Source organism: Polypterus senegalus, chromosome 12, assembly GCF_016835505.1.
Source record: "Polypterus senegalus isolate Bchr_013 chromosome 12, ASM1683550v1, whole genome shotgun sequence".
In the NCBI taxonomy this organism is placed as follows: domain Eukaryota; kingdom Metazoa; phylum Chordata; class Cladistia; order Polypteriformes; family Polypteridae; genus Polypterus; species Polypterus senegalus.
The window spans coordinates 65,969,894-65,996,942 of record NC_053165.1 but is presented as its reverse complement, the minus strand read 5'-3'; the positions used below and the strand labels follow the sequence as shown (position 1 = coordinate 65,996,942).

The 27,049-nt window shown below is 38.5% G+C and overlaps 1 protein-coding gene across 6 annotated transcripts in view; it reads left to right on the top strand.

Annotated features, from left to right (window-relative positions):
- ncor2 (nuclear receptor corepressor 2) overlaps positions 1-27,049 on the top strand; it is a 313,848-nt gene that overhangs the window by 91,108 nt on the left and 195,691 nt on the right. For all 6 annotated transcript variants that reach the window (XM_039772027.1, XM_039772028.1, XM_039772023.1 and 3 more), the window contains exon 4: positions 18,344-18,524. In XM_039772027.1, the coding sequence (XP_039627961.1) occupies positions 18,344-18,524 (181 nt within the window). The remainder of the gene's footprint in view (positions 1-18,343; positions 18,525-27,049) is intronic.

Below are 27,049 nucleotides of genomic sequence, written 5' to 3'. Positions count from 1 at the left end.
TTTCAGTATTTGAGTTGTACAAGTTTCTAGCTCAAGTCACTCAGCTGTGATTTCTGCCTTACTTTATACTTAAGAATCATTTTGACTAGACAGTGAAATGACATTAGCCTTTTGAGACCACTGTTTTGGCTCTGTTCACGGGTACTGCTGAATCTGGATTTTAATGGAGTAGTAAATTGTTGTTTGTGGCAGCTAAGAATTCCTATTAGTAGTCCTAAATAGAATGTTGAATTGAAAAGGTAGACTACTGCAAAAAACAGACATGTCTAAAGTCTGTGAAATAGTCCATGTTCTGGCTGTTTACTGGTGTTCTATTAATAACAAGAACTATATGGCTTTCCTCTGCAAAAATAGGGTAATGGGTTATCAGTGCTGTGCACTACTTTATGATTTTTCACCTCAGTTTTAGTATTAGTTTGGTCTTTTAGAAGATAGTGTACATAAATCTCCTTGAAGTCTTGTTTTAAAATATATCTGCTTCAGGATCAAGATATATGTTAGTGCTCCAGTCCCTCATACAGACATATTTGTTAACTCATGATTTACTGACTGTGTCACTTGGCAGGCTAAACTGAGTGTTCTGCTTTTGAAGAAGGAGGCTGTTGGGCTTTTATTGTAGTTGAGTTAATCCTAAGTGTTGCATTTCATCATAGGTGCTTTCCCACTGCAAGGAGCTCTTTACAGGATCCAGTGACTTTTTAGACATTCTGGAACTTTTGTAGCATTCTTCCCCCTAGACCCTCAAATATGCAGAGCATGGGGAAAAATACTAAGTAATAAGAACTTATGCATACAATTCAGCATTTTTGTGCTGAAAAGTTTTAGAAGTTCAGGCCACCAGTTATAAATCAAGAAAAGTTTTGAAGCACGTGGTATGAAAACCTATTGAAAATGCTTTGAGAACAGTGTTCTGTTTTGTTTTTGTTTTTACAACATTTACAGTAGTAATATTTGGAATAAAAATAATAGATTTATAATCCAGTAACTGAAAGAGGTCTCCTTATATCGCAAATGTGGTGATTTGTCTTACATTTAAGTATCAACATATGCGAGAACAGTTGAACCAGCAGCCTGAGTCTCTTTGTTACTTAGTGCTACCACCCCGGGGAAAAAAACGTACATCTCTTTATTTATGTTTTTATTTATTTATTTTAGATTTTAGGAGTTGGAGTTGGTTATTGGGATATTCCCACATCAATGTCACAAGTCAGAGTTTTGAAGATCACCTGTTATCTTGTTTTGTTGTTTGTATTTCTGAATTGCATCTTCTTTATTTTCAGTACTACTTTATATTATTTTTTTAGCAGTGACATCCTTATAATGTAAAGAAGGATTTCTTAAACCATAAGTTTCCATTTTGGATTGCGGGTTTCCTCTATTGGTTTGCGAGTCCCAGTTGTGTTTAATGATAATGGGTCACAGATGGTTTGCGAATTGTGCCGTTGAGTAAAATATACATTGCTCTGATAATTGTTCTTAATTACAACACACATCAACCCCAATTGATCAGCGATGATTCTCCAAGGGGGCCCAACGAATTTCCACAAATCTCCAAAGGGGGAAGGGGGAAGCTTTGATGATTGTCCATGATTTTCCAATTGGGACTCTGCTTAAAACCCAGTGCAGTGATGTTTGTGTGGGCATTGAACAAGGACAAGGTGTCAAAGACACCAAATAGGACAAGATTGAGTCTTCAAGAAAACCTGACGTAAAGAATGCTAAATAGACATTTCTACAGAAGCAGGAAAAAACATTAAGAAGAGCTTCAGTTTGTCGTCACCATCAAACCTTCATGCCCTTGCTTTTATGACTAACAAACACAGAAGTAAAATTGCTTGCTTGCGCTTAAATTAGCTCGGACTTAGGGGGCTGTGTGCGACAATTTTTTTTATCCCCCTCCCTGAGAATTACTATATATACTGGCGTTTAAGTTCTCCCGTGGGCTTGATTTTACTGTATAATTTCCAGTATTTAATAATGTCGGTCGTATAAGTCGAATGCAGAAAACTCACGCTATTGATCCAAAAGGTTACGATATGCTAACACCCACCTGAGAGAGTAACCACGGAGCACACAGCCTTTTTTTTTTTTCAATGTATTGTCCATACGTGAGCACACAGTAATACCCAAACTATTCCGAAGCGACATTTGCACTAATTTGTGTTTTTTGTATCTCACACCCTGATACACCTTTACTGTAAGAGCATCCCTTATCTACGATGGAGTGTTCGATCAAAAGAAAATATGAAGCTGGTTTTAAATTAAAAGTCGTTGAAGTGGCGAAAAAAATTGGTAACTGTGCCACTGCAACAAAATTCAATGTGTCTGAGAAACTGGTGCGAGAGTGGAGGAAGAAAGAAGAAAAAAAAAAAGTGTCATATATATGAAAGGGCGTATAAGTTGGGGGTCTGATTTTATGATCGATTTTTTTGAGTTTCAAGACCCTGACTTATACGCGAGTATATAAGGTAATCAGAGAATCAACTTCAGCCTTTCCTCCTGAAATTACACTGTGTTATATAAATATTAAATCTGTTCACTCAAGTCTGTGGGACTCCTGCCAGAATGTGTGCCCTTAAGTGTCAGGCACCATCTAAATTCCTTGCCAGAGATAATTGTCATTTGGCTGAATCTGCACATTTTTGGTTGTTTAATGCACTGGTTTCTTGCCACTTTGGTGTTTGTTATGAGTGTCAGTTTACTTTTCACTTTGACACCTTTTCTTGATGGAGTGACGACCAAACACTGAGTTGCCAAATTACAGCTAGCTCAAGGTATGACTTTTAAAAATTTGTTGCAGCAAGTAAAGGATTGCTAGCTTTCTTTCTCATCAATACTGAAAATTAACTGCTGTCAGTATCTCATAACACGGTTCATCTGATTTTCCTTTTGCCACTATGGTGGTTTTAAAATTTCTGTTTTCAAGAACCTAATCACAATGAGGAAGGTGGCCTCCACTGACGCGCAGTTTTCCACTAACCTGAATGCAACATCCACTGATATAGAGGGTCTGTCTGACTGTCAGGATTCTAATTTTACACACAATGCTTAACACAGTGCTAATACAGGTAAAATTCTGTTACAACGATACAAATATCTTTACTATTAAATTTTCATTACACAAAGTATTTTTATGGTCTCGACAGCTTCCCCATATGACACAAGTCTATAGAAATCTTGTTACTACGAAGTACATTCAGCAGATACTTTCATTACAACAAAGTGCTCAAAAGACCTTGAAATGCCTGAATGAATCATCTGCAGAGCAGTTAGTTCTGTGGCCGCAGCTCAGTTGTGCACAACGATCTCCAAGCAGAACCAATGTGATTTTTTTTTTTCCTTCTTCGAACTTTCTTCGTACTGTTGTTTGGTTTTTTTTTGCCTTTTTTGTTTCCTGCATGATACCTTTTCTTTATTGCTTTAAAAAACATCCATTGGAATTTAACTCATTGTCACCCTCCTATAGAAACGGCAGACACGAAAAAACAATAACAGTTCATATTAGAAAAAAAAAACTTACATTTTTGCAGCTCTCGATTGTGGTGTGGGTATGTGTGAATGTGTGTGTGTGCCCTGTGGTGGGCTAGCGCACTGTGTTGGCTGAGATTTGGCTCCAGCAGACCCCCGTGACCCTGTGTTAGGATATAGCGGGTTGGGTAATGACTTACGGATTAGGTCAGGATGCAGTCTTGCTCAATATTGAAACAGGTTTAATTCTGACAGGCTGTCTGAGTAAGGTTGATGTTTGACACAGGGATCCAGTTCATTTATTACATAATTCTACTAGTTATATGCATGGATGACACTATAAATGAGAGTGCGTGAGTTAGAAATTATAGGTAAACAACAAGACTTCTACTGAAATTTCTACTTCAAGATCTAAATGCCCTGTAATGAAATTTCTGATAGATAAACTTTGAATTCAATAACGTGACGAAAGGATGTAATGCAAAGGTTTTGACTTCTAAAGAAATTACCTTGAAGGATTGGCACCATCTGAAAAGCAGCAACGTTAAATGTAAAGCTAAAATGAGAGACACTAGTGAGTCAGGCATAATGCTGCTTTATTAACTGACACAAATTGTGCATATATCTTCAACACTAGTTTAGCAGAAAAGAAAATGCAAAGTGGCATCAAGTCACTAAAATCAGTTAAGTTGCAACAGCCATATGCACATTAAGCCAGCAAGGGTGTGGTACCTTCATTTTTTAGATTAAATATTCTGAACATTGATGATTTGAATGATGAATAGGGCACTAAAGTACATATTATGCTTTTTGTCACAAGTACTTCTACAAAGAATTTCATTTTGTGACATCTGCAAGTTTATGGTAAAGACTGTGAAAGACACCCCTCCTGCTCAGATTTGGCTGAATGCCCGGCGATCAGTGTGAAGTGCAGATTTGTACAGTTAATGGTGTCTCTGAAGAAAAAGCCAATAAGAGGCAATTTCAGAAGAGATGAGGCATTTTATATGTGTGTGGGGGGAAGCCTTTGGATTTCTGAGTTAACCTGCTAAATTACTAGCAACAATTTTTTGCTGAAGCTTATTTTGAAGCTTGCATTTATTGAGACCTGGTAGGAGTACCTGACACTGTTCTGGTTAAGGGCACTGAACAAACGTAGCCTATGGGCTTCCCGTGTAAAAAATAGGGTATCTGTGCAAGAGCTGGGTTCAATGGTGGGAATATGTGTATTGGACAAGCAGACATCCAGCCAGATTGGAATCCACTTTTGTGTTCCCTCAGGTGATGCAGCTTTTCAAAAGGATCTCCAAAATAAACATTTCAACATAATTCAAACAAACATGTACGTTTGTGTGTGTTTGTGTATTTTAGGCTCACTTGTGGCGTTTTTGCAAAAATTAACACTCGGCGCTAACATGTTTGCTTTACTGTATATCTATGAAATATTTTGCATAACTACACTGAATTAGTGTCACGAACTATAATGATGTCATGTTTTGTTGTTGTTCCTTTTTGCTACCTGCCAGGTAAAGATAAGGTGTAATGATTTTTTTCATTTGCAATCAGTGTCTTTACATGTTCACCCCAAACCCTAGTTTCTTATAAATCCAGGCAAGTAATCTTCTGACATTCTCCTTTGGCAAAATGCTCCGTCATTAAGAGTTAAATATCATTATCTGCCAGCATGCATCACAAAATAAGCGTGACACCTGTGATCATTTTCTTGTTTTTAAAATATGCCGAGTCCAATGGACACTGTTGCTGGATTGCACACAGCACACTGTTCTTTGCTTAACTGTGCACTTGCCTTTCACCCTGTGCTGCTGGAATAATAACAACAATACTGGTGTTTTTACTTCAGTAAGTTAATTATTGTGTTAGGTTACTTGTTACTGTAAAACTTAATCGGACTATGTAACACGTGGTACTTTTAAAGTGTTTCCCTACTGCTCCTAGGATTGTGGTTGCAGAGTTTAGTACTGTCTGTTCCGCACATTGACATAAATTTGACAAATTTCGAAATAATGAGACAGATTATTTCAGACAGGAGAAGGAATAATGTGATCACCTGAGTATTTACCTCAGGAAATTTATTTTTTAAATGTTTCTGGAAGTGTGTATGAAGCAAATAAATGCCCAGGCTGACAAAGTGCCAACAGACTTGTGCAGGCTACAAAACCTTTGACAGTAACCCGGTTAAGGTTTTATACGGCCACATAATCGGGTTATTCGCAAGGAAATCTACCGTCGTTAACCCGGCTACTTGGAGTCCAAAACCCTGATTTCTCTAACCGGAAAAAGGGTTTAGACTGTATTTTAGGAAACAGGGTACTGTGAATAACCAGGTGTTTGAGGCACATGTGAACACACCTAATGATGCAGGGTGGAGGTAGGCACCCTTATTTTATTTTTATTCCCCTCTGTTCTGTGGAATTCACCTGTGCTTTCAAAAAGTGTTTAGGCAAGCAGTGTGTGAGACTGAGCAGGGATTGTGGCCAGCTGGATAAGGCGGCCTGTAAAATGCCCGCTTGCCAGTGATCCTGAGCAAGACATTTTATCCAAAGGCACTCTTACTATTTGAAAATAAATAAAAGTCAACAGGTGTTTGATAGTTTCTTTACGTGTAAATCACCTTTGAAATATATTTCCTATAATCCAGTAAATTGGTAGCTCCGAGGCTGGGAATCTGATTGCTGGTTCGAATCCCACACATGTCAGAAGAGACTCTACTTGGTTAGGCCCTTGAGAGAGGCCCTTACCCTGCCATTGCTCTATCTTGGGTATGACGTTAATCTGCATGCAGCCCCTGCAAGCAGGTCCTCCAACTTACAGGGCAAACTTGGGTGTTGGTGGCAGGATTGGCAGTCCAGCCATCATAAAAAAAAATCCCACTGTCCCAGTGCGATGCTGAGGTGTCACCCACTGCATGCGGGTCCCAATCCAGGTAGTACTGCATGTGGTGGGTACGACAAATCTCTATCAGCATTGTTTTGTCTGTGACAATAATAAAATAAACGGTATCTTTTGAAAAATGATCTATTATTCAGTATTGCTTTTGATTTACAGGATTCACAAGAAGGCTGCCATTTATACTTCTCAGACAATACCGTGGGTCCGCTAATAAGCTTTGTAACTCTTTAAACCTCATGTCACTCTAGGCATATACGGCTCTAACATAAAAGAGCATTTATGCATCCTAACTATATAAATACTCATAAATTAGTGAATAATCCTGTCCAAGCCAAGCGTTTGATAACATGATTGTTAAAAGTGAAGCAACCCTCTCGGCACTGAGAATGGACTAATTTGAAGTGGTAGCCGTTTGGGATTGTTGAGTTGTGAATAGCATAATAACTCATGAGAGCTGCTCATGACAAAATCTGGAACATAATGGATTTGGAAAGGCAGATTTGCTCCTGCTAATAGAAAACTGAAATGTTGTCCTCTTTTTAAAGATTTAGTTTGCCTTTTAAAGAATTTTGGCTCTCTATTCATGGTATGATATACATATTAATAATACAAAGTCAGCAGTGCAAATAGCTATTGTCTTCATAGCCTTGAGTTCTTTTCTTTTCCTTCATGAATGCAATGGATTATGTTGTTCTATTCAGAAGTAGTTTTTTTTTTTGAAAATATAACCAGTCATGCAGAATTTCATATCTGAACATTTTATTTTTCACTTTTTGGAATTAATATTTTTAAAGCCACAGTGTAGAAAGCAAAGCCACATAGAATTTATATTATGAACTGCCTCCATGCTCAAATACGTTTAATGATAAACAGAATATCTAAAGTAATCAGGTTGCTGACTGAAAGAGGCGCACTGTCAGATTAAAGTTGAACTGGTCCGTTCCCCATCCTCTGTTGCACTTTTTGTGAGGTACAGCCTGTTTGCCTATAATATGAATGAATCTCTTCATTGAATGTAGGATTACAGTGCTGAAGATCTTAATCTTGAAACACATGGAAGTAAGCAGAGAGGGACATTAACATGGTTAACACTATATTAATGCTCCTGGTTTTGGAATGGGATGTCCAACAAGCTCATTTAGGTAAGATGGTCAGTTGTTCACAAAGTTTCGGCCATGTTGTGCTATGAAAACCCAATAAAGCCTACAGAGGGCCAGGGAAGTGACTTGACCCAACATCTGTATAGGAGTGAGAGAGGTTTCAGAGCCTTCTTAAGTATGTGACAAATGTGAAATAGGATCATGTATCACGGCATGTGATTTTTTTTCTTCTAGAATTTATGTATTTGCGTATTGATTTAAATTTGTCCATTTTAAGTACTGTATAAGCCCACCTATGCACCCTTTTCTATTTGCATAGGTCTTCATTTCCTTCTCATCAAACTATATAGATAGATAGATATCGGGGGTCCTCAGGTTACAACATTTCAACATACAGCATTTCGAGTATACAACACTCACTCCCATAAAAACTTAAAAAAATTGAGACATGAGAAGAAATAAAGGTAAGCATTTTTTTACACTAATTTTTTCTGTTACTTCAGTACAGTGTACAGTACAGTATATTTATGTCCGTTTCCTTTTTCTCAGGCTTAGATTTTGTGTTTTTATGTTCTAGATTATGATTTTGCAAATGTGTTAAGATAGGTAAGTGACTTAGGCTAGAGTGTGTTTCGATTTACACCAAAATTCGGGTTACATCACTGTTGTAGGAACGGAACTGTGTCGTAACCTGAGGACCCCCTGTACTTTATTAATCCCAAGGGGAAATTCACAAAACTAAGGTAACAAGTTAATTAAAAAGAACAAATGAGTGCACCGATTAATAGCCTCTGTTTATCTGACCTTTCCCCCAATTCTTACTTTTGTCGTAATAACCTTTACTGCTACACAGTGATACTAATACTCTGTCGAAAAGGAATCTTCAGTACCTGAGATTTGTCCTAACACCTTCAAAATCTTTGGGTGTGAACTGCACCCTGTCATCTATATGTGTACTCAGCCCTCATTTATCAACTTCACAAATTAGGTGACTGGCACAGAATCAAAAATGTGCTGAAAATGACAAAAGGAGAAGATGTTCAAACACCACTCCCCTCTCTAAAGAGCAGTGCATGTAGTCACAGGTTTCCTATTATTGTTTAATTATGGTATCTTTCCTTTTGATTTCAAGGTACAGGAATTAAACAAAATGTAATTACAGCCTGGTGTCATTAGGTGTGTTTAGTTAAAATGTGATATGCTGTTTTGTTTCAAAAAGAATAACAAATGAAATTAAACATTTTAGGAATACAAATTCCCATCCACAGTACAAAGGAAAATAGAGCAATTAAAAAAAATGTAGTTAATTTTAAAATTAACATGAAAAATGTGTTTAGAAGGAAAATTTATGTATGTTTGTGATGACAACACTCCTTATAATAGTGACAACAAAGTTTTGAGTCAACAGGTAGCATCCAGGTACTTTACAATTTATTTCATAATCAATTGTCCATAATCTTAAACAATTAGATGGATGGATGTTATATTATAGCAAACAACAAATCTTCTTCCGAATGCACACCAAAATGTCTAAGTCAAGTCAAGTCAAATTGGTGAGCATGCACTGGTACAATGCATTGCTGCACCCACTACATGACAAAGCAACTAGGGATCCCGGTTTGCAACCCCCCAGGCAGATATGCGGTCCAGTCCCACCCTCTGGAAATGACCCTCTATCTGCCACTGCCAGGTGTTACCTGGGCAACCACTTGGCCTGGTGCAGCCACTCGGATCCCCAACAATGAGGATCTTACGAGCTCCCTCACGATCACCCTCGGAGAAACGCGTCACATGGCTGTAGTGCTGTAACTGACACTGCCCTGCAGGCAATGTGCCTCATTCGGGACTCTATGAGCAACACAAAGTCAAACCAACGGTACCCAAGGATTTTCCGGAGAGGCACAGTACCAAAGGAGTCCTGTCTTTGTCTCAGGTTACTGGATAGCGTCCTTGTCTCCCAACCATATAGCAAGACAGGAAGCACCAGAACTCTAAAGATTTGGACCTTCGTCCTTTTGCTGAGATATCTGGAGTACCACACACCCCTTTCCAGTGACCTCATGACACCCCCGATGCTCTCTCAATTCGTCTACTGACTTCATAGGAAGAGTCACTAGAGACATGAATGTCACTGCCAAGGTAAGTAAACCTCTCGACAAGATCAACACTTTCCACAGACGGACAAACTGCTGATGGCTGTGCCCAAGAGGCCATTAAAGGCCTGGACGTTGGTTTTTATCCAGAACAATCGCAAGCCCAGACACTCAGACTCCTCGCTCAGTCTCTTGAGCACCCTGATCAGAGCCTCCATTGACTCCACGAAGATCACAGCATCGTCAGCACCTGAAACATGACACTGATGGGATGTATGATGTATTATGGGACAGCATAGAAATGTTAGTGTTTTATTTGTCAAGACATTGAAGAACATGTAACAGAGAGTAAGAGAGACTTTTCAGCTGACGATCAAGAAATAATAGTTGATCTGTAATAACTCAACAAAAGAAAAGTGTCCCTTACAAAGGCAGTGAGTCTGGCAATCCATAACAGACCAATGGTTTAGAATCTGTGCATTGCTTAATTAGATATTAATGGAATTATTAATTGTAAAAAAAGTTACCTTTGAATTGTCCTGTTTGATTTTAAACATTCTGCTCTACAAATGTCATAATTCAAACACTGAGAAACAAGTATTTAATAGCAGTATGAAGCGCATTTGGCAGCAATTGAAAATTACATACAAGAGCGCAACTTCAGAATTACTGGAACAGTACACTTATTATACACTCACCTAAAGGATTATTAGGAACACCTGTTCAATTTCTCATTAATGCAATTATCTAATCAACCAATCACATGGCAGTTGCTTCAATGCCTTTAGGGGTGTGGTCCTGGTCAAGACAATCTCCTGAACTCCAAACTGAATGTCAGAATTGGAAAGAAAGGTGATTTAAGCAATTTTGAGCGTGCCATGGGTGTTGGTGCCAGACGGGCCGGTCTGAGTATTTCACAATCTGCTGTTACTGGGATTTTCACGCACAACCATTTCTAGGGTTTACAAAGAATGGTGTGAAAAGGGAAAAACATCCAGTATGCGGCAGTCCTGTGGCTAAAATGCCTTGTTGATGCTAGAGGTCAGAGGAGAATGGGCCGACTGATTCAAGCTGATAGAAGAGCAACTTTGACTGAAATAACCACTCGTTACAACCGAGGTATGCAGCAAAGCATTTGTGAAGCCACAATACGCACAACCTTGAGGCGGATGGGCTACAACAGCAGAAGACCCCACCGGGTACCACTCATCTCCACTACAAATAGGAAAAAGAGGCTACAATTTGCACGAGCTCACCAAAATTGGACAGTTGAAGACTGGAAAAATGTTGCCTGGTCTGATGAGTCTCGATTTCTGTTGAGACATTCGAATGGTAGAGTCAGAATTTGGCGTAAACAGAATGAGAACATGGATCCATCATGCCTTGTTACCACTGTGCAGGCTGGTGGTGGTGGTGTAATGGTGTGGGGATGTTTTCTTGGCACACTTTAGGCCCCTTAGTGCCAATTGGGCATCGTTTAAATGCCACGGGCTACCTGAGTATTGTTTCTGACCATGTCCATCCATTCATGACCACCATGTACCCATCCTCTGATGGCTACTTCCAGCAGGATAATGCACCATGTCACAAAGCTCGAATCATTTCAAATTGGTTTCTTGAGCATGACAATGAGTTAACTGTACTAAAATGGCCCCCACAGTCACCAGATCTCAACCCAATAGAGCATCTTTGGGATGTGGTGGAACGGGAGCTTCGTGCCCTAGATGTGCACCCCACAAATCTCCATCAACTGCAAGATGCTATCCTATCAATATGGGCCAACATTTTTAAAGAATGCTTTCAGCACCTTGTTGAATCAATGCCACGTAGAATTAAGGCAGTTCTGAAGGCGAAAGGGGGTCAAACACCGGATTAGTATGGCGTTCCTAATAATCCTTTAGGTGAGTGTATACAAGTGTATATTACACATTGAGCAGCCATAAAGAATGCTGCATCTTCTGCCGCTGGTGCCATGCTCCCTTATCAGAATGTCCGATTGCTTAATACGACTTGTCACCGTCATTTAAAAGGACCGTCCTGTGCTTTGACGCCGTGATGATTTGTATTTTACTTAGTCAGGCTCTAATTAGCTTGGTACTTTCGCATACAAGTGCATTCTGTTGCACCAATGAAGTTTGGGAAGCCCAAGTAAATGTATTTACTGTCACAGATACAGCTTTGGATAAATCTGCATTTTATAGAAGTACCACACTTCACATTTTATGCATTGAATGGAATGACAAACATCTGTATGAAATTCCAGAGCAGACTTGACAGTTTTTACACTAAGTGTTTCTATTTTACTGGCATTTCCTCAATTACAAAACAATTGTTTATTTCTAGTATCTTACATCATGTAAGATTTTTAGGGAAAAAAAAACAATACGGACTATTATAAAAATAATAAAGAAGTCAAGATCATTTAATTATAAAGTTGTGCAGTTGAGTCTCTTTGATATGTGTTAGTCTTTATTATTTTATAATGTACGTACAAATACTGGCTTACATCAATTCATTATTTTGGCTGGTGGTTTTTAATCTCTGTATAATTCGCAAGGACAGGACAAGACCAGTGTTGATGCTAAAAGATGTTGAAGTGTGGCATTTCTTCTTGTATATTACTATAAACTTCTTTGGGCTACTTTACTGACTTTGAATTTGTTCAATTATAACTGACCATTTTAACATTACAGAACACCTTTTTTTTATTACTATACCTTTTGAATTTGACTGTCACTGACAAAAAAGAACATTGGGGTTAAATGGTGTTATAATTTAAATGAGATGTATCAGTGCTTCCCAAACTCGGTCCTGTTTTAATTGGACTCCTGGGCTAATTAAGTGAACTGTTATTTCCCACGTTCTGTGTTTGGGAACAATATAGAAATGTGCCAAGCAGTTACAGTGGTGTGAAAAACTATTTGCCCCCTTCCTGATTTCTTATTCTATTGCATGTTTGTCACACAAAATGTTTCTGATCATCAAACACATTTAACCATTAGTCAAATATAACACAAGTAAACACAAAATGCAGTTTTAAATGATGGTTTTATTATTTAGGGAGAAAAAATCCAAACCTACATGGCCCTGTGTGAAAAGTAATTGCCCCTTGTTAAAAATAACCTAACTGTGGTGTATCACACCTGAGTTCAATTTCCGTAGCCACCCCCAGGCCTGATTACTGCCACACCTGTTTCAATCAAGAAATCACTTCAATAGGAGCTGCCTGACACAGAGAAGTAGACCAAAAGCACCTCAAAAGCTAGACATCATGCCAAGATCCAAAGAAATTCAAGAACAAATGAGAACAGAAGTAATTGAGATCTATCAGTCTGGTAAAGGTTATAAAGCCATTTCTAAAGCTTTGGGACTCCAGCGAACCACAGTGAGAGCCATTATCCACAAATGGCAAAAACATGGAACAGTGGTGAACCTTCCCAGGAGTGGCCGGCCGACCAAAATTACCCCAAGAGCGCAGAGACGACTCATCCGAGAGGTCACAAAAGACCCCAGGACAACGTCTAAAGAACTGCAGGCCTCACTTGCCTCAATTAAGGTCAGTGTTCACGACTCCACCATAAGAAAGAGACTGGGCAAAAACGGCCTGCATGGCAGACTTCCAAGACGCAAACCACTGTTAAGCAAAAAGAACATTGGGACTCGTCTCAATTTTGCTAAGAAACATCTCAATGATTGCCAAGACTTTTGGGAAAATACCTTGTGGACTGATGAGGCAAAAGTTGAACTTTTTGGAAGGCAAATGTCCCATTACATCTGGCGTAAAAGGAACACAGCATTTCAGAAAAAGAACATCATACCAACAGTAAAATATGGTGGTGGTAGTGTGATGGTCTGGGGTTGCTTTGCTGCTTCAGGACCTGGAAGGCCTGCTGTGATAGATGGAACCATGAATTCTACTGTCTACCAAAAAATCCTGAAGGAGAATGTCTGGCCATCTGTTTGTCAACTCCAGCTGAAGCGATCTTGGGTGCTGCAACAGGACAATGACCCAAAACACACCAGCAAATCCACCTCTGAATGGCTGAAGGAAAACCAAATGAAGACTTTGGAGTGGCCTAGTCAAAGTCCTGACCTGAATCCAATTGAGATGCTATGGCATGACCTTAAAAAGGCGGTTCATGCTAGAAAACCCTCAAATAAAGCTGAATTACAACAATTCTGCAAAGATGAGTGGTCCAAAATTCCTCCAGAGCGCTGTAAAAGACTCATTGCAAGTTATCGCAAACGCTTGATTGCAGTTATTGCTGCTAAGGGTGGCCCAACCAGTTATTAGGTTCAGGGGGCAATTACTTTTTCACACAGGGCCATGTAGGTTTGGATTTTTTCTCCCTAAATAATACAAACCATCATTTAAAAACTGCATTTTGTGTTTACTTGTGTTATATTTGACTAATGGTTAAATGTGTTTGATGATCAGAAACATTTTGTGTGACAAACATGCAAAAGAATAAGAAATCAGGGAGGGGGCAAATAGTTTTTCACACCACTGTATATGGGAATAATGTATTTTCTTCTTTTTAACAATATTTTCATCTTGATTTTCATTCTACTTTTCTAGATGTTCTAATTGTTTAATTAATCTATTCTTTACTGATTAGTGGGTCTGATGCTAAAGTACTTGCAGCCTTTGATTATTCTGTGTTGTTTGCCTGGGTGTCTCCTCATTTTTAATCGTCATTAATAAGATACAACGAAGGGGAAAAACTGCACAGAGAAAAGGAAAAATATAATGAAATCAACAAAAGAGAGTTAAGCATTTAAATCTATAGCAAAAGCAGAAATAATTGTAAATGTCATATAAATGTAAAAATCATACTGCTGTGTATTTCTGAATGTAGAATAAAAATAAAAATAATCCCAGCTACCTAAATGAGATCAGTGCTATCAGGTTTTGTCACTGAGCAGGAATCTGGTTGGAACAAAATCCTGCAGTCACAGGGGTGCCACAGGACCGAGGTTGGGAAACACCGAGATATATCATTAATTTTTATTGTTATTCTATCAACAGTGTAGCTTTTAATGTTTTACCACTTTGCAATGAATATCACACTAACTAAAATGTTAGTGTAGCTAAGAGTGCAGCAACATTAAATGTGCAACAAAATCCTGTCACTGCCAAAAAAGATGGCAACAGATGACATCATTTAAATGTTGTTTATTTTCAGTGAATGCTTTACCATTGTTAATGAACATGTATGATTAATTTAAACAAGAATTCAGCAACATTAGAAATGTAAAAAAAAAAAAAAAAGTCCCGGAAACCTTTTTCTGACGTTTTGTTTCTCATCGATCGTGGATTTCATGCACTCTCAATTCACACCACTGCGCTAAGCTTCATCTTTAGCCTGGTACGGTTAAAGACAGGCTAAGACATGACGCTTAGTTTCTGTGGATATCAATCTCGAGTTGCCCTAGTCCTCTTTGGTGGAACTGAAACTGGCTCAGATAAGCCTTACATCTCCATTTAAGCGAGGTTTATTCACTGAGTGTGTTTCGTGGAATATTCTTTGTTTGGATTCTTTTGGCCCAATTAAATGTGTTGTCTGATTGGAGTCAAATACTTCATAATAGAGAGTGTGCCATATTAAGTTCACAAGGCTTTAGCACACAAATAGGCAAATGGGTAAAGTGCAACTTATACACTTCACCCAGTTTGTAGTGATTTGTTTTACTCCTGACACAAATGAAAAATGAATGAATATTACTTTTTTTGTTTACTGAATTAAAGAGGTAAAAAATCCTTTGCAGCAAAGGTATTGCCGCCTTAGAATTATTAACTTAAAATCCAAATAAAACCAGCTGTCATAATGTTGGTATCAGTGAGTTGCAGATTTCACGAGTGATGTTCCCTTGACTACATTAGAAACTAGTGAACATTAAACCTAAATGTGTTTTTATAGCATCTTGATTGCTGTTCATATTGATCAGTTTCAAATGACTTTTTTCTTTTTATCCTTAATATTCCCTCTCAAACATAGTCATCTTAATATTACTAAAAACCAAAGAAACAAATGAACAAAGGCATTTTATTTGAATTTGAATTGGCGGCATGTACAAAGAACATGTGTGGGTGTACCCGTTTGCTGGAAGAACTTCTCAAATATCTTACTGTTCTCTGTCAAATTAAAGACAATATTCAAGAGAAAGGAAATCCTTTTTAAGCTGCCTGTGTCTTAAAGAAATATTTCTCTCTTTTCAGATATGTTACAGTTGATAGCATTACAAGAAGCCATATTGAAATCAACATGTAACTTTACAGTTCATTCAAGAAAAAAATGATACTTGCAGTAAACCCCATCAGGACTAAAGAGTGAATCAGAACATTCAAAGACGTCAGAGATGTCCAAACATCAATTACAAGATATACTCCAAGTTCTATTTCACTTTGTAACGCGTGAAACAAGGCTGCATTTGTGGGGGGAAAAGATTAAGAGCAAGAGTATAAGAAAGATTTTGACAGGGACGGGCTATTTAACCTAACAGTTTGTCAGATGTTATTTATCTAACCTTTTCAAAAAAAAAAAAAAGTAGTTTTTACAATGTCTGCCTACCATGCTGCAGGGTTCATAAAGTGAACAAATAACTTGAAAAATTTGTGTAAAATTTACTTTTGTAAATCCTTTACCAATCCTGCTCATAATTTGGAAGTCTTAAGTCAGGTTTCTTATTAACCTCCCTTTGGTTAAAATGGTAAGAGTCGGCTCTTTAAATCTGTTTTTTAAATCTCACTGCCCCATAATCCTAGGCCCAGTCTACCTGCTGTTTCTTTTTTTTTTTTTGGAAAATGCAGACTAAAATTGTACACGGTACGACACAAAAATAACCGGACTGGGTTTGGGGCTTTCCTGGAAAACAGTCTGGAGGTCGGCTGAATGTGAATCATAGAACTATATCCCCTCTCAAACCGCCGACCGGCTAGGTATATTCTGTGAATAGACGAGTCAGTATTTGCACAACAATTGCTTCACGAGTTGACGCTATAATGTCCGGTGAAAAAAATTAAACAGCGAATCAACATCAAATTTCTCGTGAAATTGAACAAAACGGCCACACAAACTTGTGAAATGATAAAAACAGTGTACAGTGATAATAGTTTGTCTTGCACACAAGTTTTTGAGTGGCACAAACATTTCAAGGAAGGGTAAGAAAATGTGAAAGACGTTCAGTGTCCAGGTCGCTCGTTTCGGACAGATGAAAACATCAAAACGGTGAATCAGATGGTTCGAAATGATCATTTTTCTTTTTTCCGTAAAGCAGTTTTTGACTGACAAAAGCATTCCTGTCCTCGAACATCCTCCCAATTCGCCCAGTTTAGCTCCCTGTGATTTTTACTTGTTCCCAAAAATCAAAAGTGACCTGAAGGGAGCACATTTTACTTCAGTGAATGAAGTGAAGACAGAAACGACAAGCCTGTTGAAGACCCTCAAGCAAGACGACTTCCAGTGCTGTTTCAATCAATGGAAGATAGGTTTGGAGCAGTGTAGAGATCGGGAGTGGGAGTATATAGAACAGTGTTTCCCAAACTCGGTCCTGGGGCCCACTGTGGCTGCAGATTTTTGTTCCAACCAGATTCCTAATCAGTGACAACACCTGATAACACTGAGCTCATTTAATTAGCTGCTATTTTGTTTCCTTTTATTCGACATTCAGAAAAGCACAGCAGCGTAATTTTTACATTTATAAGACATTTAGAAATATTTCTGCTTTTGCCATAGATTTAAATTCTTAACTCTCTTTTGTTGGTTTCATTATATTTTGACCTTTCTCTGTGCAGTTTTCCCCCCTTCATTGTATCTTATTAATGACAATTAAAAATGAGCAGAGCAGACACGCAGGCAAACAACACTGAATAATCAAAGGCTGCAACTACTATAGCGTCAGACCCACTAATTAGTAAATAATGGATTAATTAAACAATTAGAACACCTGGAAAAGTAGAATGAAAATCAAGATGAAAATACAGTTAAAAAGAAAAAAAATACATTATTCCTATATAACTGCTTGTTACATTTTAATTTTTTTTTTTTTTTTAGCAAATGTAGTTTTCTACTTTCTATATTGTTCCCTAAACACAGAACTTGGGAAATAACACATCACTTAATTAGCCCAGGAGTCCAATTAAAAACAGAAGCTGGTTGGAACAAAAACCTGCAGCCACAGGGGGTCCCCAGGACCAAGTTTGGGAAACACTGATATAGAAGGTGACAATGTTTAGAATGCTGTAATTCATCAATAAATATACCAGTATATATATTTTTACCAGTCTGGTTATTTTTGTGTCTTACCTCGTACTCCAGATGCGGAGTCCTGAGTGTGAGCCTAATAGTAACCTGTTGATTTCTACTCGACACCTTGTCCTCTGTAACCTCATGTTTTAATGGCCGCCTTTTTGTATGCTGCCTGGATGATGAGCCATTCCAGGCCAACACAAGACGATATCCCACCTACTACTTGCATTCTCTGATTTCATTATGACATGGAGCCAGCATTTTATAAATATGTTTTGTCAGTAAGAGCAGGTAGCCTTTGTCTTCCAGGTTTTTTTCTATCCGTGCTTCATTTATTGTACGTCTGAGATTCAGTGTTGTTAACCCAAGTAGATTATGTGCCTCACTTTACAGGGGATATCCTTTTAAGAGACATTCATCTTGTGGTTCCTGTTGAAGTGAGAGCATTGGAGTTATTGTACTTATAGCTTATATTGTATGTTTTTCAAAGCCCACATTTTTTTTCCTATTTTTTATTTTATAGAGGTCAGGACCAGCATCTCCGTTATGAACCTTACCCTTATATCCAGGAGTCTAGCAGCCAATCAGAAGCAGAATTCTCGGAAGCTAAAAGACCCAGACTGGACTTGGGAAATGAGACTTTGAGTCGGCATCCATCCCATGTCACCCATTCACAGATTGGGGCAGCTGAGGACATGACAAAGGTGAGAGCATGTTTAACGGAATCTTTTTGGGACTAGTGACCAGTCAGGCTTGTCTGTGCTTTTAGCTGCGACTCTACTAAATGTCACCCGGTCTACTGTCCTAGACTATTTAGTTACTGGTTGTTGGGATGTCCTTATGAAGTTTTGCAAATGTTAGAACAAGCTTAATTTTCATGTTTAAACATGGTCTGATTCTTTGGAGAGTAGCAGTAAAAGCAAATTGCTGCCAGTCTGCAAATTACTGCATACAGCCAAATATGAGCTTAAGAAATATGTCAGGCGGTCATTTTGGACACTCTTGAACTGCCCTTTTTCTGCATTGACCTTGGTAATACTTTTTGAAGTTGCCTACTAACAGGTCTTTAGTACTTAACAGATAAAATGTGAGACAAAGAATAAAATATTTTGTCTCCTGTGCTGAGCCTCAAAGAAACTGTATTCAGTCAGTCAAATTAAGTGAATACTAAAATAACCCAATACTAATTCCCCGCTGTGCTGTGCGTTTGTTGCAAAGGGAGTGCTGACAGGATGTCCTCTACATATGACAGTAACCTGAACTTAAATTTGACCCATACCAACGCGTGTCATGTCATGACATTTTCTTACCTGCTCAATCCAGACCAGCATCGCAGGGTTGATGCTCGAGTTTATCCCAGCTAGCATAGTGTGAAAGACATGAACAAACCCTGGACAGGGCACCAGTCCATCGCAGGGCAAACACACGCACACACACCCATACACCAAATGCACGAGAAGGTATTTACCTAACCTGCGTGTCTTTGGATAGTGGGAGAAACCATGCAGACATGGAGAGAACATCTCGAACACAAACTCAGGTCTGCTTACTCTGTGGCAGCAGTGACACCACCGCATCACAGTGCTGCCTCGTACCAAAGCTTAGTGCCCATTGCGAGTTCAAGTCCAGTTTCTTCACAATGCCACACTGCTAGGAGTGTTGCCAGTTAAGCAGCCAGAGGAATGTCCTGAGTGACGTTGGTTTCAGCCATAGTTTGTACAGTGATAGGAATTTTATGCCCAATTCACTTGTCTAGTTATTCTTTGTGCTTGCTTAGTAGGTATAAAGAGCTTCAAATATTGATTTGATTTGCTTTCAATTGCCATTCTAAATTTGCAGTGATGGAAGCGATGGTCTCCAGTTCTTCCATTTCCATTTACTTACATTGCTCTTTTCCCTTGTTTGATTTCCACAGCTGAAAGCGCTTAATAATTTGTTTCTGTTAAGGAAATATTCAATGCCAACACAAGTAATCCATTTTGAAAATTGCTGACTGCCTTTATAACACTTTTTGGCAATCGGTACAAGATAAAACACTTTAGCATAACAAATAGAAACTTCCATTTCTGGGTACAATTTTGCATAATAAAAATGTGCATGAAGGCAGACGGTTTCTTTTCAGATGTAAAACTTGACAGGTGCCTGTCTTTGACATGTAAACCGTATTTGATAATGCTTGAGTTAGGACAAAGCACATTTGCCATGATAGATCATTTCATTTTATGATTATTACTAATGCCCTACAATCTTAAAGTGGTTCTTTGAGACGTTTGCTGTTTGTGACTTCCAGCAAAGCTGATTTCACTGGTGTCTGTAGGCAAGGAAAAATTCTTAATATTAGCAATTAATTAATTGGTTACAATAACCTTAATAAAAAATAACACATATACCAGAGTTATGCAAAGAAGGCATAAGAATAAAGCACCCCTGGGTGTCACAGTTCACTAACTGCACCAGATATAATTCTGTTGTGAATGTCAAACATTTCAACCTCTTGTGAGATTAAGAGCTGAAGGCAAAATGGCTTTTCAAGGCTCTGAAGGATGTAAGTGGGATGTTGGGATGTAAGTGATACACATTTCTTGTGGTTAATAATCACTGTGGGTGGAGATTCAGTTTCCACCTTAGTATTCTTTGACGTTACAATGCTAGAATGACTTTTAGACATTTATTTGTGGTTTCCTCCTCTTGGAGCTATTACAGCTTATTTAAAGCCCTGTGGAAAGTGTGAAGGGAAATAGATTAGTTTTCAAGAAGAGTTTTGCATTTTGTCAGCAATAGGTGAAGATTCTTTGTCTACATGTATAGATGTGGCAGGAAATTACATACAACTAGTTATGATCTTATTGTTTCCTTAATACCTACACTCAAGATAGTCTGCTGTTTGCATTTGTATTTATTTTATAGATAATTCATAATTACATAGATTAATAATAATTCATAAATATATCCATTTGAAGGAATCTTAAAATGTACAATATTAATAAGCAGTAGAAGGCATGGGTACAAAACATGTAGTACTGCTGTAAGTTTCATAGCTAAATGAACAGTAACTGTCATGCAGAACTTGAGCTGGTTGATGGTTGACAACTCTAGATATCCAGGAGGAGAGGTAAGAGGCTCCTGTACATTAGCAGATACTGAGCAGTATCAGTAGCCATGGAAAGCCCTTTTCTCAGCTTAAGATGAATATATGAAAAAAGTACATATTTTGAACTGGTCTGTAGAGGTTAGAGGCTGTGAACAAGCTGGCTGAAGTGGATCAGATACTGCTTGGACTGACATTTGGTGGTAATGAGGCACAGAGCTGTTTTAGTTCAAAACAAAGGTTTTAAACTACATCCTAATAGAAACTTTAACCAGTGGAGAGAGTGAAGAAGAGATGTGTGTGGGTAAAATGTGCAGTTGAGAACTTTAAGCCAGCTCTAGCATTCTGGATAAGTCGATGAGGTCAGATGGACATTACTACAGTGTCTTTCAATAAAGTAGTAACATTTTCTAAATGAATTTGCGGTGCTGTTTTTTGTATTGGTCTTGATTCCTTTTTTTGCATTAGATGCTTTATTGAAATTATGTTGTCATTGTAAAAGCACAGTTAATGCCACAACATAAGATAATGATTTAACAATAGATTTGAGCTATATAATGGTGGAAATGGGTCAGTACTGAAATGTATTTTCTTTGCTACAAATGTGTTACCCAAGGTTTAGGGAAAGCCAACCTAAATAGCACAATCATCTTCTTAGAAATAGATATTGATTTTAAATTGCTACTGTTTTTATACATATATGTAAAAGTGTGCTTAAAGACATGTAAGGACTTTTGGAACATGCTGCTACCAAAAATGAGACCCATAGGAAGGAAAGTGAAGCACACTGCAACCATCATAAAATGCCTTGACTTTAAACATGGATCAGGGCTTGGTAGCTCCCAATGAGAATATCAACTGTGGAATATAGAGGGAGCTATCGTCCCCTTGAACCCTTAGACAACACGTCAGACACCAGGTAAAAGTCTAAATAATTGAATTTATTGTTATAATAATGTGCCCCAAGCACCTCCACTCCACAATACTCCAATAAATCAATAACAAATCCTCCACTCCTCCCAGCAGCTCTGTCAAACTCCCTCCCAACTCCGGCTCAGTCTGCTGGGGTTTCCTACAGTCCTTTTAAAGTCTCTGACCCGAAAGTATTCAGTCTCCGGGTAAAATGCCTTCTTCAGGTGTCCTGGAAGTACTGTGGGTTTCCAACCTCGTGACTCCTAAGTACTTTCGCGTTAACATCAGCATAATAGTCCCCGGGTTCTTGGTGAGCTCCCCCTGGCAGCACCCACGGCACCCAACAAGGCTGAAGAACTGGACTCCATGTCCCATGCTGCCCTGCTGGAATTCTGGGAACCATTTCTGTCCAGAGGAGCTGCCATATAGCGTCCCAGAGGATGTTGTGTCCTAAACAGGCTCTCTCTCTTAGTTGAGGGACATCCTGGTCAGACTGAAATGCCGGCTGTCCCTTACACAACATATTGTTTTAAATAGTTCGACATTGCATCATTTTTATAAACTGCATCCTAGTAGAAGCTTAAAACCAGTGGAGAGAGAAAAGAAGTGATAAGTGTAGATAAAATGTGGATCAGAGCACTTGATGCCTGTGACAGTATTCTGGAATAGTTGATGAGGTCAGATGCAAGTTACTATTACTTACATACTGTTTTCTTTCCTTCCAAAATAACACTTGAACCCACCACCCCAATTCTGGAACTGATGTTTTGTCTTTTTGCTTGCGGCTCCATCTCTGGACAAACATTGAAAACTGAAGGTGGAGTGCTTGCTCATCCTAGGCAGCTGTCACTGCACCGTAACAGGGCCATGTGTTTATTTGATTGTGCATTTCTCACCATGAATGTGCAGAGGTCCACTTAGATTAAAGGTTTCTATACCAATATTTGAATAACAGTTGAACATGGCCATCTTGAGCATATATTTAGTAGGTAGCCCGATCACTGAAACATGTCTTGGGAGGCACCCCGTATGTACAGAATACTGTAAATGCACCATCATTAACTTGTACAAAAATATGTCCAGCTGCTGTACATTCCACTAGTAAAATGATCCTGCTGCCTTTGCAGTGATGAGGTGCCAGATCTCCAGAATTATGTATCCACCATACTTTTTACTATCAGTGATACCTTTCTGATATATTTTAATCTGTCATATGATCTGCCGCAAATAATAAATGATATCTTTCTATTATAATAAAAAAAATCCTGCAACGAGACTTTTTGGAAGACAAGACGTTTTAGAAGATTTTTTCAAGTTCCGCAAGCCAAGACTTTGGCCATGAGATGTTTTCAAGTCATGACCTCCTCTCAACCATAGAAAACCACGCACACGATACTTTCACATCTCATTCGTGTGAATGCTTTTGCCAAACACAGTTCTTGCTCCAACGAGACGAGCCATTTTATCGCGAAGGGTTATCAACAGTAAAAATGAGTATACGGCCAATCCTAGGACCAAGAAACAATGAAGTCAAACGAATTAACGGCAAAAATGCCAATCAGTAACACGGCAGAATTGTTAAATGCATATCAGTAGACTATGCTGAAGCAGTTGGTGGTGATCGTGCGAGTTCTTGATATGCCATTTGTATTAAAATGTTAACAGTTTCCTGTTAGAATAGCTTTTGCAAAGACAATTTACAAATCTCAGAGCCAAACATTCAAAAAAGTAATTTTATTTAATAGAGAGAAAGAAACGAAATTCAATCATGGGCAGTTATACACGGCACGATGAAAGTCCAAACACAGAATCACAATTCAATGCGATATTGACAAAAATGTAATTCAAAAAATTGTTTTTAATTAAGTTTTATAGTAAAAGTGTAAGTTTAAAAAGATTTTGCATGTCAATTTAAAAGCCAAACACAATGAAATTGTATTACACAATGAATAAATCTAACATAACATGAAACATAATTTACAATCAAATTATTGCATTTTAATATTTTTAATATGGTTAATTACTTGCTGTAATATAAAATAGTTAGTAGTAAAATAGTTAGTAAATTGTACATCCGCATCCCCATACGCGAGCAGCAGAACCACAAAGATGTAGTGCAGGCACGGGGGTTGACGAGCAAAGCGAGCAGGGGGCAAAGCCCCCTAGTCTTCAAAAAAAAAAAAAAAGAAAGAAAATCAATTAAAATTTTTTTGCAAATCATAGTCCACATGTCATACCTTTCCAGAGAGTCTTATTTCATGTACTTAATGATCATAACCCTTATACCATATAATCTATCAAATGCAGTGAGAGAATAAGCTGTCTGTTGTTTTCTGATCTGCTTTGGCTACTTTAATCGTTGCAAATATATTGATACCCTATGTGGCTCTTCTTAGGTAGTTATAAATCGCTTCCTTTTACTTACTGTATAATTTTGAGCCACAGTTTTAACTAGCACAGCGAGCCAAAACAGTAATGCTCACATCTTCACGCTGACCAAATTTGTTTCCATTTTAAATGTGCCACTAAGACGATGTGAAGGACTTTCGTAAAATCGTCGGCATTCGTTTGCCGTGTGCAGGCTGCATAACTAAGAGCAGTGAACTGCAGAAAACCTGCCGTGGTGAGAATGAATGCGTAAAACATTGTTATTAATAGTTTGACTTTGTTTTACGTCACCTTATGGAAAGCCAGCAGTTCTAAACAATGTATTTCATTATAAGTCATGACTGGTGTTTCAGTAAGAGATTCTAAACACACAGAGGCAAGCAGACTGATCTGTAAAGGCTGCCTATGGCATGTTTGATTTGAGGGGTATGGCAGAAAACAAGAAAGACTGTGTGCAAAGTGGAAATGTCTTATAGTGTTAGACATGGTCCATTGTTTCCAGTGATTTAGTCAGTATGAGTTTTATTGTAGCTTACATAACACAACATTCTTAAACTTTCTGAATCAAATTTAGCTGCAAATAAAAAGATTTATCTTACATCTGTGATCAGTGAATCGCTACCGTGTGTGTACGCATTGCTGTACAATCCTGTGAAGCTACTTGAGCTCTGCATGTAAGTTAAGGTGCTGCATTCAAGTCACAGTATGTGAAATTGGAAGCTGCTGTCCATTATCGTTACGTTAAGCTTGGAGCTCTGTGCCCCCATTCTGTTTCTATGCCAGTAATGTGCCAGTAGTGGGAGAGGCGCCCACAATGTATAAATGTCATAGAAACAGTGTTGTTAGTTAGATGTATAATCTGCCCCAAACAATCTGAAAGAGTGAAAGGTGAAGGGCTGCTGCTTTTTGTACAGCTGCCACATTTCAAGTCAGGTTTTATTTTTCAGAGAGGAGGGAGCCTGTGTCGTGGGCATTTCTTGGGTAGTTTGGCACTGTAGGTTCTTTAATTCAGCTTTGTTTTTTGAGCTCACATCTGTTGCTAGGATTAACCTTAGGGAGTTTTCCACCGGATGTCTAAGTATTCAGTTTTGTAGCGTTGGCACGCCTGCATCGAAACCTTGGCATGCTTGCCTGTTGCTGAAATGCTCAGTACTACATACAACAATCCAACGCCAGAGAGCCACCAGACATATTGACAAATGTTTGCCCTCGATAAGGGTGCTCTGAGCGTTGCAGCAGCACCTGCCATTAAAGGAGATATTTTTTGTTTGTTCAGACACAAAATGCACATCATGGTAGACCAGCATGTGTTAAGAAAACTGACAGTTTAAAGTGAGTCTTGTGTGTTCTTGTGGTTTAGTGGGAAAGACGTGAGGGAAAAAGAGAATTTTAAAGTAACTCATGTCTCTACTTAAGAATAGAAGAATGGCAACTGACATTTAAAAACCATCGCCTCCTTTTCTAAATTCGTGGAATTGAATTTGCAGTGAGCAGTTACAAATGCTTGCAAGCAACTGCTAATAAAGATAACTGTAAAGCAAGGATTCATTTATTATATGTGGCAGGTAATATGGCATATTGATTTGGGCTTTGGACTTGAAATCCTGAGGTTGTGGGTTTACATCCTGCTTCAGACACTGTGTGACCCTGAGCAAGTCACTTGTCCTGCTTATGCGCCAACTGGAAAAATGAAAGATGTGCTACAAATTGTAAGTCGCCTTGGATAAAAGTGGCAGAATATGTGATTTTTGTTTCTGGATTACTGTTGGACTCTTGATATTGCCGAGAAGCTTTAGTGGATATGCAGGGCAGAGGCAAGATCGGTCCACTACATGCTTATATAAAGCTCAGCAAACGTCCCTGTTAAGACTAACACACAGAGACACCCTGCGAGTGTCAACAGAGTCACGTGATGGATGCAGGCACCTCGGTTTGTTACTTTCCCATGCTTGTCAGTATATCTGAAGTGATCTGGTAGTGAATATGAGAATTCTTGTGTCTTGTGATGAACTGATTAGAATGGATTTGTTCCCACTCCTTTCAGTGCAGTTACCTGCTAGTCACAACATTGTAATTGGAAAAGCTTTTCCAGAAAATAAATAGAAAATGAAAAGTTTTATGGGCTTGTCTCTTAAGGTGTCTGGCCTATGATGGACCAGGTAAGATGGACCTCACGTGACCCTTTGGTGCTTGGAGAGGTGCTTTGTGAGCTTTTACAGGAAGAAATTAGTTCATATGTGCAGCAGAGTGTTTGCCCCATTTTGGGGTCCTTCCATAGTTTGCACCAGTCGGTGCTGGGAAAGCTTCCAGCTCGTTTTGGCCTTGTGCTGGTTCATTAAAGATGAAAACACTGAAGTCGATGGATTGTTTGCATTTGCAAATGAAGAAAATCAGGAAACAAATACAACTCATCCTCTTTTTGAATGAGAAGGCAATTCTTTCTGTGGTCCCAACTTTTACTGAGAACTTCACTTTTGCATTGTGATGCATTCCTATTCAGTACGGCGGTGCTTGTCAGTTTGATATTTTTAGGTGTTCTGTTTAATACAAAAATGAAAACTTCGAGATTTCCATGTGCTCATTTCAGAGTGTGATGCAGAGTTCCATTGTCTTTTAGTTTTCTTCCACTTCGCGTCTTACGTGAGTGTGCAGCAGACTACTAAAGCAGACCAGCTGAGGAACACTAAAACATTGACATAAGTGGTGCACTCACAATTTCCGTATTCCACAGAATGGGGTTTTATATTGTGGGTTTCTTAATTTCACACTTGTCTGCCTCTAATGCCAACCTACAGTACAGGCCAAAAGTTTGGACACACCTCCTCATTCAATGTGTTTTCT